This window comes from Pezoporus wallicus, unplaced genomic scaffold, assembly GCF_028554395.1.
Source record: "Pezoporus wallicus isolate ANWC-B61680 ecotype Strahan unplaced genomic scaffold, APGP_CSIRO_Pwel_v1 scaffold_13428, whole genome shotgun sequence".
NCBI classification, from domain to species: domain Eukaryota; kingdom Metazoa; phylum Chordata; class Aves; order Psittaciformes; family Psittacidae; genus Pezoporus; species Pezoporus wallicus.
This window is the reverse complement of record NW_026637482.1, coordinates 2,885,979-2,903,030: the sequence shown is the minus strand read 5'-3', so window position 1 is coordinate 2,903,030 and position 17,052 is coordinate 2,885,979. Positions and strand designations below refer to the sequence as shown.

At 41.1% G+C, this 17,052-nt stretch overlaps 1 protein-coding gene across 1 annotated transcript in view; it reads right to left on the bottom strand.

The window, feature by feature from the left end:
• Positions 1 to 17,052, bottom strand: part of LOXHD1 (lipoxygenase homology PLAT domains 1) — a 349,538-nt gene that overhangs the window by 217,400 nt on the left and 115,086 nt on the right. The window contains exons 29-33 of the mRNA XM_057405704.1: positions 13,922 to 14,076; positions 12,863 to 13,072; positions 11,294 to 11,417; positions 6,570 to 6,778; positions 1,737 to 1,922 (exon numbers count right to left, since the gene is read on the bottom strand). Coding sequence (XP_057261687.1) covers positions 1,737 to 1,922; positions 6,570 to 6,778; positions 11,294 to 11,417; positions 12,863 to 13,072; positions 13,922 to 14,076 — 884 coding nt within the window. The remainder of the gene's footprint in view (positions 1 to 1,736; positions 1,923 to 6,569; positions 6,779 to 11,293; positions 11,418 to 12,862; positions 13,073 to 13,921; positions 14,077 to 17,052) is intronic.

The following is a 17,052-nucleotide window of genomic DNA, read 5'->3' as shown; positions in this document are numbered from 1 at the left end:
CCATCATAATTGCTATACGTAGGAGAAGAAAAACTCTTTTACCAATGCATTAAGGATTTTTAATGACTGTGGTGGACATTGACTAGTTTCTTTATGTCTGGGAAGGCAAATATTCAATTTAAAGCACAAAGAGGGAATATCAAGCCAAAAAGAAAATTAAATCCAAATGGATATGTATAGCTGTGCAGGGATCAAGCAAAAGCAAAATAAAAAAGCATTAACTTTCCCAAAGATGTTGAATGTATTAGTCTTCTTTGAATAATAATAAAAAGAATAATCTAACTCAGTTTCTAACTACAGCTATTTATGAGGGAAGAGTCCCAAATTCCCTCAACCAAGAGACTGATCAGAAAGTCAAATGCACACTTCTGATTTCATATCCCAAGCATCTCCCCTGATTTCCTTCAAACCTTTCAAGTTTCTGGCCCAACATTATAGAAAAAAATTTAGTGAGATGTGTCTACTTTTGGCATGCTTACGAAAATAAATATTCAGGATCAAGCTTTCAAAGGAAGACTGAACATAAGTCTTCATTAACATCCACTTCAATCTATACAAAAGTCATCAGCTCACCAATAGGAGTTTGGAAAACTTATTCAGTTAAACAACTGATGGAAAGTTTTTAAAAGATCAGGTTTTAACCTTGGTATTGAGTCCGAGGGAGGGATTTTTTTTAACTCTTAGGTCAATTCCAACACTGAAGCCTGCACTGAGTTGTTCAGTCCTTCAGAGATGTTAAAAAATGTTATCACATTTTTGTGTGTCTGGGCAACAAGATAGATTTCAGAATAGCTTAAGAATCAAGAGCACTATAAAGAAAAATAATGAAAGTGTAACCTTACTGCATATAGAAACACAGCTATACAGGTTTAAAATTGCCATACAGGTGTTAAACACAGTATTATTATCCCATTCATTTAGACTGTTAATTCATCTATAAATCTTACATCCAAAATCAGCATAGCTCAGCTTTCCTATTTGCACATGGTTGAAATATGGCTTGGCATACATTACTTCAAATTTCGTACCTATGGATGAAAAGACTATGTGGGGTTTGGGGTTTTCTCCCTTGCTTATTCAATTTTAATTAGTTATTCATTTCAAGCATAAAGATTACAAATATTTCTGTATTTCAACAATTTCCAATTATTACTAGTTTCTAACTGAATTCAGTTTCCCTATCTCTGGCAGTATTCAAAGCCAGGTTGGACAGAGCCTTGTGTGACATGGTCTAATGTGAGACATCCCTGCCCATGGCACGGGCTTCAGAACTAGATGATCTTAAGGTCCTTTCCAACCCAAACCATTCTACAATTCTACATAGCCACACTGTGCAGAGATTAAAACATCTCCAGTCCTCTATGTGTTGGAAGTACCTCCTCAACAAAACATTTTGAGTTTCAAATGAAAGGGTTGAGATGGAGTTAAATGGCATCAAGGTGTTTACCTTGCAGCTGTTCCAACTCCATAGGTATGAGGTGACAAGATGAGGACAAGCTGCTGAACTGTGTCCTACTTCTTCTGCCCTACCCTGTCCTTCTGCCTGTGATATGGTTACATCCATATGGTTACTAATCAGTGCTTTAAGAGGTAATGATGCTAAACCACTCCTAAAGATTTTGCTGAAGAAATTACAAACAAACCCTCTGTAAATAAAAGACTCAAACCACATGCATATGTAACAACCTTCATCAGCACAGGTTTGTGCAACAGCCAAAGATGAGACAAGAGCCTACCTTGACGCCAATGTTAACGCAGTCCGCATCCAGGATGTTGAGGATTCTTGAGGTGAGCCCATCGCCTTTGTCTCTGGCAAGCCAGCACTTACAGACAAAGTTATACATGACACCTTTGGTGGGCACAACAATGTTGACCTCTTCCACCAGCCAGCAGCTCTCGGGGGTAGCGCCATCATGCCCCACCTGAGAGAGTCAGTGAGAAAACATCTGCTTGTTAAAGGGGATTTCTTGGGAGGAAATACCTCAACTGGGTGTTTCAACCAGAGATGAAGGACTAAGAGTGTTGACTACATACACCATCATAAAAACCACTTCCAGAGTGGAATGGAGGAAGCCGTGAAAGAGTGCGTGCCATTGGTGCCCCACAGGCAAGACATCAGTGGACATGGCAGCTGATGTGGGCAAGGAAACCCAGGTGAAGGGCTGTTCAGCATGAGGGAAGGCAGGACACTGCCAGTCACATAATTAAGGAAGGCAGGCTGGACTGACCTACATGGAAACATTTCCAGTCTAATACTGCTCTGCTTCTTCTTCACTGACCTCTATCTGCTAATTTGCTGATCTCTGAAGACCCATTTCTCTATCTTTCTAAACCCTTCCACTGCTGTTGCAACACTTAGAAGTGACTATCCAAAGCTTCATAGTCAAGATGAAAGACACAGCTAGGCAAACACCCACATGTGTTATTCAAACACTCCTTCCCTCTAAGGAAGTCTAAGTCAACTATATGCATCAGGCTGTTTCTCTGCTTCCCATCTACTTTAACTGCAAATCTCCATGTTTGTGTAGGAGCCAACAGATGTAGCTTACATCTGTAGCTGGTTGATCTTCTACTACCAAGGACCACCTCCTCCAAGCTAAAGGATGGTCCATCCAGGAGAGCAGGAAGTCAAAATCAAGAGTGGCAGGAAGCCTTCATGGATGAACAAGGGGCTCCTGACAAAACTTACGTGGAAAAAGGAAGAATATTAGAGGTGGCAGCAGGGTTAGTGAACCTGGAGAAATACAAAGACGCTGCTCAAGTGTGCAGGGGTGAGGTTAGAAAAGTCCAAGCCCACCTTTGAACCTGATTCTGGAAAGGACCATAATGAGCAATAAGTTCTGTTTCCACAGGTATATCATCAGCAAAAGGAGGATGATGGTCCAAATTGTCCAAGGAACTGCATGTGTCCCTCTTAAAAAAATGTGAGGAATTCATCCTGGGGCGGACTTATACGCATAATTCTGTATCCCAGCTGATGTATGAAACTCTGTCAACCAGTCATTCCAGTGAGCTATCTGTACATAAAAGGTAGAATAAAAGAGGTACCTGCACTTCATTATTTTCAGAGCAGGTGTTGTTTGTATCATTTCTAGGAAAATGAGGTCCTTAGCTCTTGCTGGTTTTGTTTTGAAATTATTAGGATACTTAGGGTTGTTTGCAAAATAATTCTTAATAACAGATCCATTTAGGGTAATGTATCCATGGTGCCTCTCTTTTCCTCAAAAAACAAATGATCTTTTTTATCTGACTGTCTCAGTCATCACTGCTGTTAGGAGTATTATTACTATACTAATGTCTGTGCAGCTGCAGAAAATTAGAGTTAACCACTAGGGAAATACAGGTCTACAGTGGATGCATTAATTTTCAGATTCTTGGGGTGTGAGGTGAATGGGAAAAGAACACTTGCCCACTGCCTCTCTGACAGCTTAGCTGCCCTCCTCCAAAACCACACTCCTTCTGAGAGTCTGCGCAGAGACTCTTGAGACCTGTTGCAGGATGGCACAGACAAGGCGATGGGAAAAGTTGAGGGCAAGGTCTCTGCAGTGAAGCAGGGACAAAGCAGCTGGTGAGAAAATCCCAATGAGCCGATTAAAATCTGCTGCTTTTTGGGGTTCATTACAGCCCCCTCCTAAAGCATCATTCCAAGACATGGCTAGGTACCAGATTTTCACAGCAACCTTTAACTCCTTTGGTATCAATGACTGGATAGATTAAATCATTCTGCACATCCAGCTGCCTTGAAAAACCTGCACACAAGCAGATTTCCAAGGGCCTCAAGAACAGTGTTGTAAAGTCTGGTATAAATTCATCCAGTGTTGAGTCTTCCTTATGGCTGGACTTTCGAGAGCAGAACACTGGGATTTGCTTTTCAATTCCAAGCAATTCTGTAGACACAACATGCCAATGCAGTGAGTGATCCAAAGCCATGGCCACACCAGCAGTGTAGCCTGGACAGGTGTACCAATATCACAAGTAGTTTGAGGCTGTAATGTTTGAGTTAAAGCCAGAATGACAGAATTTCAAAGGCTGTTTGAAACCTTTCTAACTCATTCCTATTGTCCTTGAAGGGCTGTTGGGTATCTCCTATCACCAAGACATAGATGCACAATTCACACCAAGCAGCTCACAGTCACAAAGAAACCAAATGCAACAACAGGGGGAAATGAGAGACAATCTGAGTGGTCTCTAACCTGAGCTAGAGGGAAAAGATAAAAGAAAAAAGAATAAAAAAAAAGGATTTTCTGCTTAATGCGCAAGGTGCAGAGAATACTAGTGTGACCTCCGCGTCTTCCAGGATGAGGCCCTTAGTCAGTGAAGGACTGGACTTGAAACACTTGTATGTCCTTGGCTTTACTCTGTGCTTGTGATTGAGAAAGGCTCTGAACCAAAAGTCCAGAAGTGGTTTAGAAATGGAGAACAGTGAAAGACTCTTCCCAACATACCTCTGTCTGTGCAGCAACAGCAGTCTATGAACAGAGATAATTTTATTCGTTAGAAGAAGAAATACTAAAACTTGTCTTAAGAACACAGTATAAAGTGTCTACTGAATAATATGTATTATTTATTTTCATGTTAGTGTGTCTGTTGAAGTACTGCAGTAGTAAATATTATATCTTTAGGCTTACACAACAGGTATAAATGAGCCCCTTTCAAATTACTTCATGTTCCACTGTTTCTGCTTTCACCAAAGTATATTTGCAGCAGGAAAATAATACCAAAGAATAAGTGGCATCACAATGCAAATCTTACGATCCTACTAAATCTGCTGCCTGGGTTATACAGAGGGCTTCTGAAAACTTAATCTCCATGCTCTGTTATTTTCACATGGTAACTTGTATTCAGAACTTCTTGCCTTCTTCCAGAAGCAGCCAAATGCCAAATCTGAGAACAAACTGTTCCTCACTTTTCCCGAGTAGATAACTACCAGTTTTCTGCAATGTCCCTGAACACTGCAGTTTTGTACAAGAAAAGTATGGACTGATTCCATGGCAACCACAGCAGACTGGCACATCGATGTCATTGCTGGGACATGGATCAACAGCAAGGGACCTTCCAAGAACAGGGCACTGCATGAAGGAAAGCAGAAGGCCACTAGCAGATGGCTCCTCCAGCTACAACACAGGGGAAGGTTACAAACTTAAAGGAAAAATGAGCAAGAGGGAGGCAGCAGAGTGGGGAGATCACTGAGCATAGGGCTGAAAGACTGCAGAAAACCATCACCAGCTTGAAAGCTACATGTTCTTTCTTTTTCTAACTCTGCATTTCATTTACAACCTTTTATCTTCTTTCCCATTAGCAATCCTTTGTTTTTGCCTATTTCTAGTGTCTGCTTTTACTTTCTCCTCTTCTCTACCCTTCCCCGCCCAACTCACAATCTCTTTTCCTGCATCCCTTTCTGTTCCTTTCTTCAGCCTGTTCCTTTTGTTTCCCTGACATGGAGCGGTTATACTGGCTTTTTCCTCCCTCTCTGTCCCAGCCCATGGATTTTTCCATGTGCACACAGAAGGATTTGTGCACTTGTTTCACTTTCAAAGTTTCACCTAGAGATGAACCAGATAGAAAATGCCACTAATAATAACTAGGTGCTTGGAGTGCATTAAGGAAATGGCTTGATGATAAACTTAAAATATGGAAACCTCTCAAGGAGACTTCTCAGAATCTATTGCTTGAATGAAAGCTAATAGGGGTGCTTCAGTCTATCAGCTGCTACAGCAGGACATACAACTCAAAAGATATTTTTAATTACTTAGGATTTTTCTGTATCTTTTCATTTATCTGCCTCTGAATACACAAGCACAAGCATCGGCATGTAGGTTTACTGCAACACAAAGCATGGGGTAAAAAAACTTAAATAGGATCTTGAAGTTCTCAGATACTGTGGGTTTCAGCAGGCAAGGGGCTGGAACAGGCTTTCAAAGAGATGGAACTGCCATATGAAACAAGAATGTTGTGCGCAAATGGTCTGGAAGATTCATGTGAAGTTTAAGCTCAGTGATGGAAAGCCTATGCAAATTCTGTCTCCCTCAGCCACAGCATTAAAAATGGCTCCTGTACTGAAATCTATCTGTGTACGTTACTTACGAGCAATGATTAATTTTCTTCTCTGAGCCTGGGTCCTCCAAGCTGTGAAAACAATTTAATGTTTAGCTAGAAAATCATACAAGATGTGTTTCTCACTGCAGGCACAATTTATGAAACCCAACTGGAAGGAGAGTAAAAATCAACTAGGAAAAAGACTGATGGAGGACTGCACCCTTGGAACCTTCACTGCATCTGTCAATAAGAGTGCTTGACTAAATACAGTGCCAGAGCTGGGACAAAACTAGGACATACTACAACTTCCATATAATTCAAGATTATGTTCTGCATCTCAAGGATCTTGTTTTTGTGAGATATAAAGCATACTTATTTTCAAGTTCAGACACATGTGAAATCTCATTAGCACATCCCTGTTTACAGTCCTTTTTGACCCAAGTGCCTTCCCTTCACTGCTAAGAATAACAGCAACATGTGCTTTCTTTGGCCATGTGTATGTCTCCAGTACTTGTGCTGCCTTCACAAAGTACCTCCACTTTTTTGATCTCCCCAACATCTAGGCCCCAAACAGAGAACTTCTCTACGGAGCCATCTGCAAACTCGTCTTTTCCTTCTGGGAGATCCAGCCACAGCCTCTCAGTCTGCACTTTCTGAGGACCCATGATGATGATGTACACTCTGCTGTCGGTGCTGGAATCGTACACAGTGCCCGTCGTGACAGTGATGTGGTATGGGATCACTGCAACAAACAGAGGTTTAGTCATCAGAAACCCCCACACATATTCATTTACATGAGACTTCAGAAAACCAGGGACTCATACCATCAGGGGGAGCAGTCATGCATACTAAATAGGTTCACATCCCATTGAGCTCATTTGTAGAAGGGATAACACCATGCAGCACTGGGCTATAAGCATGCACAGGAGACTGCTTTACCATACACACCTGGGACTGAATTCTGCAAGGGTAATTTCCCCAGATAACCCTACTGGCTGCAAGGAGGTTGTAAGTCCAGGTTTCTCACTAGTAGTTGACAGAACAACAAAGGGCTTGAACCTTTATTTACACCAAGAGACCTTCCTGAAGATGAGACTGAGCAACTAAATCTTAAACAGGCTATTAGACCAAAGTGATCTTATATTCACTGTTCAATAAAGGCAAATAAATCTATGCTGACTCCAAGGTAAACCATAACTGAGTGAGTGTCCCAGTACAACTGAAAATGTTCTCCTTTGTGCTTCATTCAAGGATTGCCACGATATATGGGGCAGCTCAGGGTTTCAACATCCCTTTGCAAATCCAGGCAAACTATGAACAATCCTTGTACTAACAGTAGGCCACTCAATAATTTTATACATTGAGTAATGATATTGCTCAAGGTAAAAACCTTCAGGCCAAGGCTTGGGACTTAGAAGGTTGTTCTGTAGTATTCAGACATTTCAGTTCAGCTGCTGAAAGGGAGGAAGTGCCAGACTGCTTTTCAAATCCTTTCCAAAGGCTCATTTGGGTAAGCCAAACAGGCAGTGCAGAATTAGACGTTAAATACTCAGAACATTTGTGCAGGGCTGTTCAAACTGTTCTGACAAGACTCAGAGCTCTGAAACTTGCTTGTCACAGGCTCGAAATTCAGCTTGGCTTCATCATCACTTTTTTTATTTAAAAAGGCTCAGTTGGCTTCCAGATCACCTGGGACTGGTATCTAGTTTTGCTTTATGGTGACTAACAACACTCTCAGGGTGGGGGTTGTACTAGAAACGCACGTCAAGCTCAGATTATGTGTGCAAGACCAGGGAAGGCATGAATTCATGCTGATCAAATCTGTTCTTACCTCTGGGCAGAGCAGAACCCAAAGAGATTAATTCAGCCCCAGTCTGAGGATTTTGTGTACCAACACAAAATAAACTGATAATTAGGCAAGACTTATTCTCCCCATTATAGTATCATTTACATTTCAGTGTGCGCATCAGCATAATGATATGCAATGCATTCTTCACAAAGTAGTCATTGGAGCTGACAGCATTAGGAGGAGAAAGAGCTTAGCTTTAGGCAAGACAAATTTTGTAAGAATATATCAAAGGATCATGTTTAGATCAGCCCCAGACCCCTTTTTTAAATAAAGTATATTTTGAAGAGGGACAGAACTTCCTTTTTATAAAGTTTTTATCCTGCTCTTCTGTGGCAGAATAAGTTCACAGAACTACCAGTATTTCCAATTGATGTTGCATCCTCAAGCCAAAGTACTTGAAATATTGGTAGAAAAAAATGAGAAGTATGAGAAATTATCATTTTCCACTTTAAATAACGGATACAGAGACAGACAGTAAGTTCAGGAAATACTGTTTAAGGAAACAGCAGGAAACACTGTTTGCTGTTCTTTCCTCTAGAAACTGGAAGAGTAATCCTTTAATTTATCTCCCTTCTCCACTGTCTCCATTTTTTGTCTGGGACTCATAGTTCTACTTCTTCGAGCACAGGAGAAGGTAGAACCTGAGGCATGTGGCCACAGCAGGACACCACAGGTCCTACAGCACATCTTCCTTTGCCCTGTTTCCTTGAGCCCTGTGCAGGGCTCCTGCTGTTTGAGGACACACATCCCCCCCACAGAGGGTTGGGTTTCACTAGGGATACAGACCACATTGTCTCCAGCAGGCTCCTAGCCAACAGGGTCTTTTGCTGCTCTTCATCTCCACATCACCTCCTGCCCCTCAAAATTATTCACCATCTTGAGCATGGGAGATTCAGCACTGGGCTGCTTGAACTCTCACTTTGCTTCACAGGCAGCTCCTAATATCACTTCCCCTAATCAACTAAGTAACAGCTGGCTTTTTATCCAGCTCAGGAGGTGGCTGTCTGGCTCACACAGTCCATCTTATCTGACATTCCTTCAGGAAGCAGCTTCCTTAATGAGGTCATGTCACTGGAACAGAGATAGTGTTGATGACAAACTCCAGGACTCAGAAGAGAAAGACCACCCTCACAATGGAGATGATGGGTGCTATACTAGCTCTGATGGAGAGGGATTCTCCTGTGAGATGTTGATGTTCTACCCATTATTTGTGAAACTACATGGAATGCTAACATGGCAGATGTTATCCATTGTCTCACCACAGAAGTAATATCAGAAGGAACATGGGAATCTCTTATTTTCCACTGGAGCACAATATGGGATTACAAAAGAAGGGTTGATCCAAGACACATGGGTTGCAGACCAGGATAAGCAACATGCAGCGTTATGTCTGCCTCACAACTTAAAGGCATGAGACATGCAACCCAGATATCACATCACAACAAGCTACTGGGTATCAGCTGAGCTGCAGTAACCATTTGTGTGAATTCCCTTGGACCATGTCAGTGAAATCTATCATCAACTCCTAAGCCAAATTACATCATTTTACACTTGACTTACCATGGAAGTTTAAGATAAGTTTAATTACTTGGCACTTGTGGACTAAGAGCAGCCATGACTCAGCTGTCACCCAGTTACTTCTTACAACACAATAACTTAGTCATACACCCAAAAGACCCCATGGAGGATGACAACAAGCTATAGGTGTAATTTAGATAATAAGTCATTGTCCTGGAACACAGAAGTAGTTAATAAAAAGGTGTATAAATACAGAGAGAAAAAGCCTATGTGATAATGAAGTTATAAGGAAATACCAATAGACTAGAAAAGTTTTCCACCAAGGTTAACTTCAGCTGATGGACACCAATCTTCTAGACTTCCTTCACAGCCAGGACAGAACAAAACATGCACAGCTTTCCTACTTCCTACTGCAGCACCAGAGCAGGACTAGCCTCCCTGCATGTAAGCTGGCTTTTGCAGACACAGTCTGGCATATTTCACTTGTTGTAAGATGCAATCCGTATAGTCAGCTTTGCCTTATCTCAGGAGCCAGAGCCTAAAGATGCAACCCTACACTAAAGCCACAAACAGTTTCCATCAGTTATTTGAGCAGGAAAACTCAGTCCAGAGTTCATGAACTCCCTGTCTTTCAATGACAGCACTTGCAGAACATTCTCTTCTACCAAGGTATAACCCAGACCACTTCTAGAAAAGAACAAGCTCACCTGAGAACTCAGTTGAAGCTTGTTTTCTGAGAGCCAATAGACTTATCTGTGCTCTTGCTCACCTTCCATATCTCACAACAGCTGCTGTGATGCAGCTGTGTTATAAGGAAAAAAACCTGAATTGTACTAAAGCAAATCATATTTCACTTAATGTTAAACAAACATTTTTGGTGAGGGGGCATTACTAGACCGATCATGAAAAAAGGGGAGATGGCTTAAATGTGGCAAACAAGAGATTCAAAGCCATCTTTGGTAATTCAGATCTAATATGCTACATGAAATATTATCTTGAGAAGGTCAAAGATATACAGGAGGAGAAAAAAGGCTGATATCAGCAACAAGAGCTACTTTGAGCGATCATGTGGAAAAGAGCCTCTGATAGTTCAAGGGAGGCTCTTTTGGTAATAACATATGTGATTTACTTACTGTCCTTCTCACTGCAAAGAGCTTTAGATCCTTTAAAGGACATATTGGACAAAATTATGCAGATTTTGCATAAATTCTTCCGTTTACTCTATGAGAACCCAATGATCAGAGGCTAGTGTCATTTCTGCCTACCTCTGAATCGCTATCCTTAATGAAGTTATGGTGGAAGAGGAGTAAGAGAGTGTATAGTACTTCAAGTCAGGGGTTTCTTTCTGAAGAGGTCCTATGGATGTTGTTGACTAGCTGGTTTTCCACAGTAGGTGGTGTGTATGGTCTCATCTAAGTTTAGGCATCTAAGGGACATGATTTGCTATTGCAGTTGCCCATAGAGTTCCCCTGTGCATTTTGCCTCACTGTCACAGAAAATGGCATACCCTTGAACAACCACCTATGTAACCCTATTGTCACACTGTACAAAGCATCACACTGGAGAGCTTACATCTTCTGACAATAGAGAAGTTAATTCTGACAAGCTGCAGCATCATAGATTTCTACAGGGGATGTATAAGAGGGTTGGAAACACTGAAGTTGCTATGAACTTCATGGCTTATTTCACATTTAGGGTTAGAGAGCTGTACAAAAGCATCACAGAAACACAAGTACTGATGGAGCTTTTACAAAGCACTCACAACAGAAGTTGAAGAGAAGCAACCTGTTGCACTGCCCTCCTTGCTCTTCACCAGGTTGAACACAGACTTTCAAGCACTGAAAGCCAAGAACATATCCACACATGCAATCAAACACAGTGCTTGCTCACATGATCCTTCTTCTGCCGCCTTGACCAAGCTGGATTTTTTCGTCTCCTTCAGGTTTCCACTGCTATCCTGACTTGACAGACTGAGAGATGAGCCATCCAGGCTGTTCCGCTCACCATCATAGTTCTAGTTGGAAGGCATATAATAGAGGGTAATGAGGTTGAGTGTTCAAGCACTGTCAGCTGTTCCCATGTGCCTCCAAGAACAACGTAAGAAGAAATCCCTATAGTTACCCAGGTAGCCTTTTGCTCAGTGTAGCTCAAATAAATGTGACTTGTAATTTACTGTAGGTAATTCATTCACTTCATTGGTAACCTTGACAGGTCATTTTTGATGCGTGTTATAATATAAGAAAATATAATGGGCCTAATAGACTTTAATGGTGTGTTGTGACATTTCCACTGCTACCTGCATGAGGAATAGCCACAGAAAATTCAGGAAAATTCATAGGAAAATGGAGCAGTGCCAGATTTGTTTATCAGGGCACACACCAAGGTGTCAGAGGAAAGTATATGGCACAGTTCAAAGAGCATGAGAGGGAGAGTACTGCAAAGCTGAATGATAAAAAATATCTATTGTATTTCAAGAGTCACTGCAGATGTGCTTAATGCCATTATCCAACAAATGTGAGGCTCTTACCACACAGTCATGCAATTAAAGTTTTGAAAAAAGAGTTATTATCTTTTCCTCATTATGAATTAATATTGGCAACAGGGTGAGTGTGACCACAAGCATGCATAGCATTGTCTGCTGCAGTTTTATGAGGCAGCATATGGCAATACTCATCCATGGTGTAACTCTTCTCATATCTATTCTGTTGTATTCAGAATGAGTCTGGCTCAATCTCATTGATGATAATTTTAGTGGTAACTGTCAATTAATATGTCGCTGTATTTTGCAAAATGGACTCCTTAAATACAATGGACTTACAATCAGCTGCTTTATTATGTATAACTGTATAGAAGCAAGAGAGGTCTATTAATCTTGTTTGCCTATTTTAATTCATGCACGTAACTCGAATTACAATTACCTACATTAGCCTGATAAAGCAGTAGAGAATGTGCAAGTAAAAAGGGCATTTCAATAAGGAACATTTGGTGCTTTGAGTGGCAGCAAACAGACCAGACTTTTTACATTTGGCAGTGATGGAAGAAGGAGCCGAAAAGATAAACCTGTATAGTTTGGTGAGGATGAAGTCAAGGGACCCAATATTTTGGCTCGAGGACTTTGAACAGTGGGATCCAAAACTAACCTACTTTGTGAGCACAGCAAGCAGAGAAACAGGGAAATATACTTTACTGTGCATCAGCAAGATACGTTTGCTCTCATCTGAAGAATCTCACTTAGACACCTTGATGTTTCTGTTGAAATTGCAAATTACAGAGCTAGTGATACTGGGCTGAGATTGACCATATTTTCAGCACTTGTCTGAAAATCACAAGTTCATTTTCGACAAGCAAAAAAACTCGTAAGTCCCTAATGAGCTGTCCTAGACTTCAATCAGAAATTCAATCATTTTATTTTCATTAGTAGCAGTGGGTTGGGATCACCACTCTGTGCCGTAACTGTACCTGTTCATAAAGCGTACGCTCTATCTTTTTGTCCTCTTTCTTTTTAGAGAGCCAGCGCTCACACAGGAATATGAATGACTCCTCTGTGGTTTCGTCCAGGATCTCTACTTTATCCAGGAACCAGTCAGGACTGAACATGCTGTTGTCGTGACGAATCTTGATCTTGTACAGAATGCCAAGGTCCACAGCTTGTATAGTAAACGTGTCCTCCTGCAGTGTGTTCAACAGCAGTTGCTTTTGTTAAAGACTTCTCAACAGATCATCTACCAGACAAAAGTGGAGACTGCAGGGCATGATGTGCGTTTAAATTCTGTTTTACATGATGGTGTTTGGTTGAAAGCTTTGCAGCAGTATGGAGAGGCATATATGTATGCTAAAACTGTTCTGCAGGGAAGTGTTTTGAAGCCTGCTTCTGCTATGAGGGGAGCTGCATAAAATGTCACTTTTACAACCAATTAGAATATTGAATTCCTGGAATTTTACATCCTGATTTTTTAAATCTAAGTATACTTCCCTTTCTAATGCAGTGAGATTTGTATGGGCAATCCAGATACCACAATCTTTGGCATTATTATATCTAAGTATCTCCATATCAGGCTGTGAATATGACTCATAGGCTGACCACAGAGTACCACTGTTGGAGTTATTTTGTCAAACACAGCTGCAGTTTAGATCCCATCAATTTATCATGCTATGTGGTGAATTACAATATATACTTTATACGTGCAAATCAGTTGCACAGAGGCTATGCGAATGAGACACCTCTGGTTTTGTGTGCTCTCAAGCCTACAGCTAACAATTCAGGCCAGTTTATATGGATCAAGATCATAATTTGTCTGTCAATGACTTCACAAAAAGCATCTACCATTTGCTGAAGTGCCTGTTGGTTGTAATACTCAGCTGAGAATCTATACAAATAATTTTAAAAGGTAATGAATATAGTAAGTGATATCAATCATTTCATCCCTCATAGGAAAATACAGCCTATAAAGAAAGTCATGGACTTACTAGGTTAAAGACTGGGAAATGGAAAGTGTTATTAACTCGTTGCATTTGTACCTGTCCTCTTTCAAACTTGTTGAAGTTTGTTTCAGATTTGCTGAGTTTTCTCTCTCCTGTGTCCCCCAGATCTCCATACATATTTAGGAAAACATTAGCATCTGTCCCAGCACCATAGATATCTCCAGTGAACACACTGATCTTGTAGGTGTGAACTGCAGAAAGAAAAGGAGGTGTGATTTCTGGCCAGGTGAGTTATCAAGATCTATCTATCTTAGCCACTGAATTTACCAAAGAAAATGGTCCCCAAGCTTTCTGCTTATCACTCAGTTCTTGAAGGCTTAAAATCCCGTATGTTTTATGCTTCCAGGCTTCTGGTAATGATCCAAAGACTGGGGAACCACTGGGATGAAGTTTGCTGACTTTCCTTTTCTCCATCTAATCAATGTCTGTCCATTGCTTTGATCACATAGTTCACAGTTAAAAATGCAAAGAATCATGGTTATTACTGGATGCGAAGTCAATAGAGGTGAGGGAACTCAGCCTTTTCACACCAAGTCTCAAGGGACATACATCTGAGAGCAAGTGATTCAGTGTTGTGAATTCTTTATATTCCATCTTCCATAAACAAACCAGGAATTCAGATGTGCAATTACTACCAGAGTTAATGGCATGTATCTCTATAAATTCCCCAAACAGAAAGAGTTTCTGGGTTCTTTTGCTGAGACAGTATTTAATTAAGGAAGTGCTGGAGCTGTACTGTTTAAGTACCCTTTCTCTTTAGCTTGCTCAATAAAGATCCAATAAAATCCCATCAAGTCTTTAGTAATGTACTTTACTAAACCTGTTAAATACTCCTATTTTTATTTTGCTACTCTTTTTCCTAATTACACAGGGAAAACAAACAGCTACTGAAAGCATCCTCTCCAGGAAAACAATTAGGAACTACATGTCTCTGATTACTGTGGTGGCATACAAGCCTTGGAGAATGCCTCCTTGCAACTCCCAGGGCAATGCAAATGGGAAAGAGACACAAAATCTTAGTTATGATTCTTCTTTATATGTTAACTGCATGAAAGAAAATATCTATATTATCTTTTTATTCTGTACCTAGCTTTCCCAATAAACCAGGGACTATTCTGACATGGACATTGTCCATGAAGGATTTCCACTGATTTCTCTAAGAAATGCATCAGGATCATTACCTGAGACTATTCAACAAGCTAGGTACAATGCCAGGTTTTCTGGTTTGCCTCTTCATATTATGTCCTGCAGTGTTAAAGCTTAATATTAGAAAGACAACTGTTACACTAACAATAAAGAAAGTAATGAATAAAGTCAGTTCTATGCATCCCTGTTTGGTTTTCACTCCCCAGTTATGGACACCTTCAAGACTGAAATGTAGTCTACTACATAAAAAGTGATCTTCAGAATAACACAAGCTGATTTTCCATTGTCATTTAGATTGTGCCACAGCCCAAGATGCGTGAGGACTTGTGGAGATGAAGAAGACATAGTTCCCATCCCAGATATTTTATATCTAAAGCAGAAGTCCCCATACTTAGTTCTAGCTCCCAATCAAAATAAACCTTTAGTTATCTAAAATACCTGTTCCATAGATTGTAAAACTTGACCTAAGTCTTTGTGCTTTGAAGATAAAAAATAGTCACCTAGGTTGGTTATCACATAGTAACTAATGCAAAGTATCATAGAATGAATCACAGAATGGTTTGGGCTGCAAGGGACATTAGAACTTACCCAGTTCCAACCCCCTGCCATGGGCAGGGACACCTTTCACTGGACTAGGTTGCTCCAAGCCCCGTCCAGCCTGGCCTTGAGCATTGCCAGCAATGGGGCAGGTAAAGCCACAGAAGTGAGTAAATTAAAGAAAATGTCATGCAGGCATCTAGCAGTGATGCATTTACTCACTGATATTAAAACTGTCTTTGCCTCTTCAGGAAAAAGAAAATCTCACATGTAGTTCCTAACAGGACAAAACGGCACACTTCTCTCTTTTAAGGGCACAGAGGTCAGGCTCCAGCTTTGCTTAAAGCAAGGCACATCTGCCCTTGGCAATGGAAAACACTTAAAATCCATCTAAATTCCACTCTGACAGTGGTGTACCGTAAATGTAAATCAGACTCTGAGAGAAAATAAACAGGGAGAGAAATTATTTTCTCTGTTGAATCATCTTGTTGCCAGATGCAAGAACCAAGAATGAAAATGGCAGCTGAATTCAATTTGCTCTGCTCAGAGTGTAGGAAGGTTCATGACTTCTCCCAAGGGCAGAAGGAGTGGGATAAGTAGGTCCTAAAAAATACTTAGGACCAGCTGGACATACAGAGAAGCAACAAGTTTGGAATGAAACTTGAGTTCTTGTTCAGTTGCTTCAGCTACCAGGAAAGCCAAACACAGCATATGAGCACTGAGATAGGCTCAGAACTGAATAAGTAATTCTTCTCTAAATTTATTATTTATTCTTCTATTTATTATTTATTATAATAATAAATTTATTATTTATTATACTCTAATTTGTCTCTAAATTGTAGAGACATCAATTTGATGGATGAACCACTCGGTGCATAAAGACTGGCTGGATGGCTCAACACAAAGAGTTGTGGTCAGTGGCTCAATGTCCGGCTGGAGACCAGTAACGAGTGGTGTCCCTCAGGGATCGGTGTTGGGACCGGTCTTGTTCAACATCTTTGTTGCTGACATGGACAGTGGGATTGAGTGCGTCCTCAGCAAGTTTGCTGATGACACCAAGCTGTGTGGTTCAGTTGATACGCTGGAGGGAAGGAATGCCATCCAGAGGGACCTTGACATGCTTGTGAGGTGGGCTTATGCCAACCTCATGAAGTTTAACCATGACAAGTGCAAGGTCCCACACCTGGGTCAGAGCAATCCCAGGCACAGCTACAGGTTGGGCAGAGAAGAGATTCAGAGCAGCCATGCAGAGAAGGACTTGGGGGTGTTGGTCGACAAGAAACTTAACATGAGCCAGCTGCAGTGTGCACCTGCAGCCCAGAAAGCCAACCGTATCCTGGGCTGTGTCAAAAGGAGCGTGACCAGCAGGTCGAAGGAGGTGATCCTGACCCTCTGCTCTGCTCTTGTGAGACCTCACTTGGAGCATTGTGTGCAGTTCTGCCAGAGGAGGGTTATGAGGATGATCAGGGGACTGGAGCATCTCT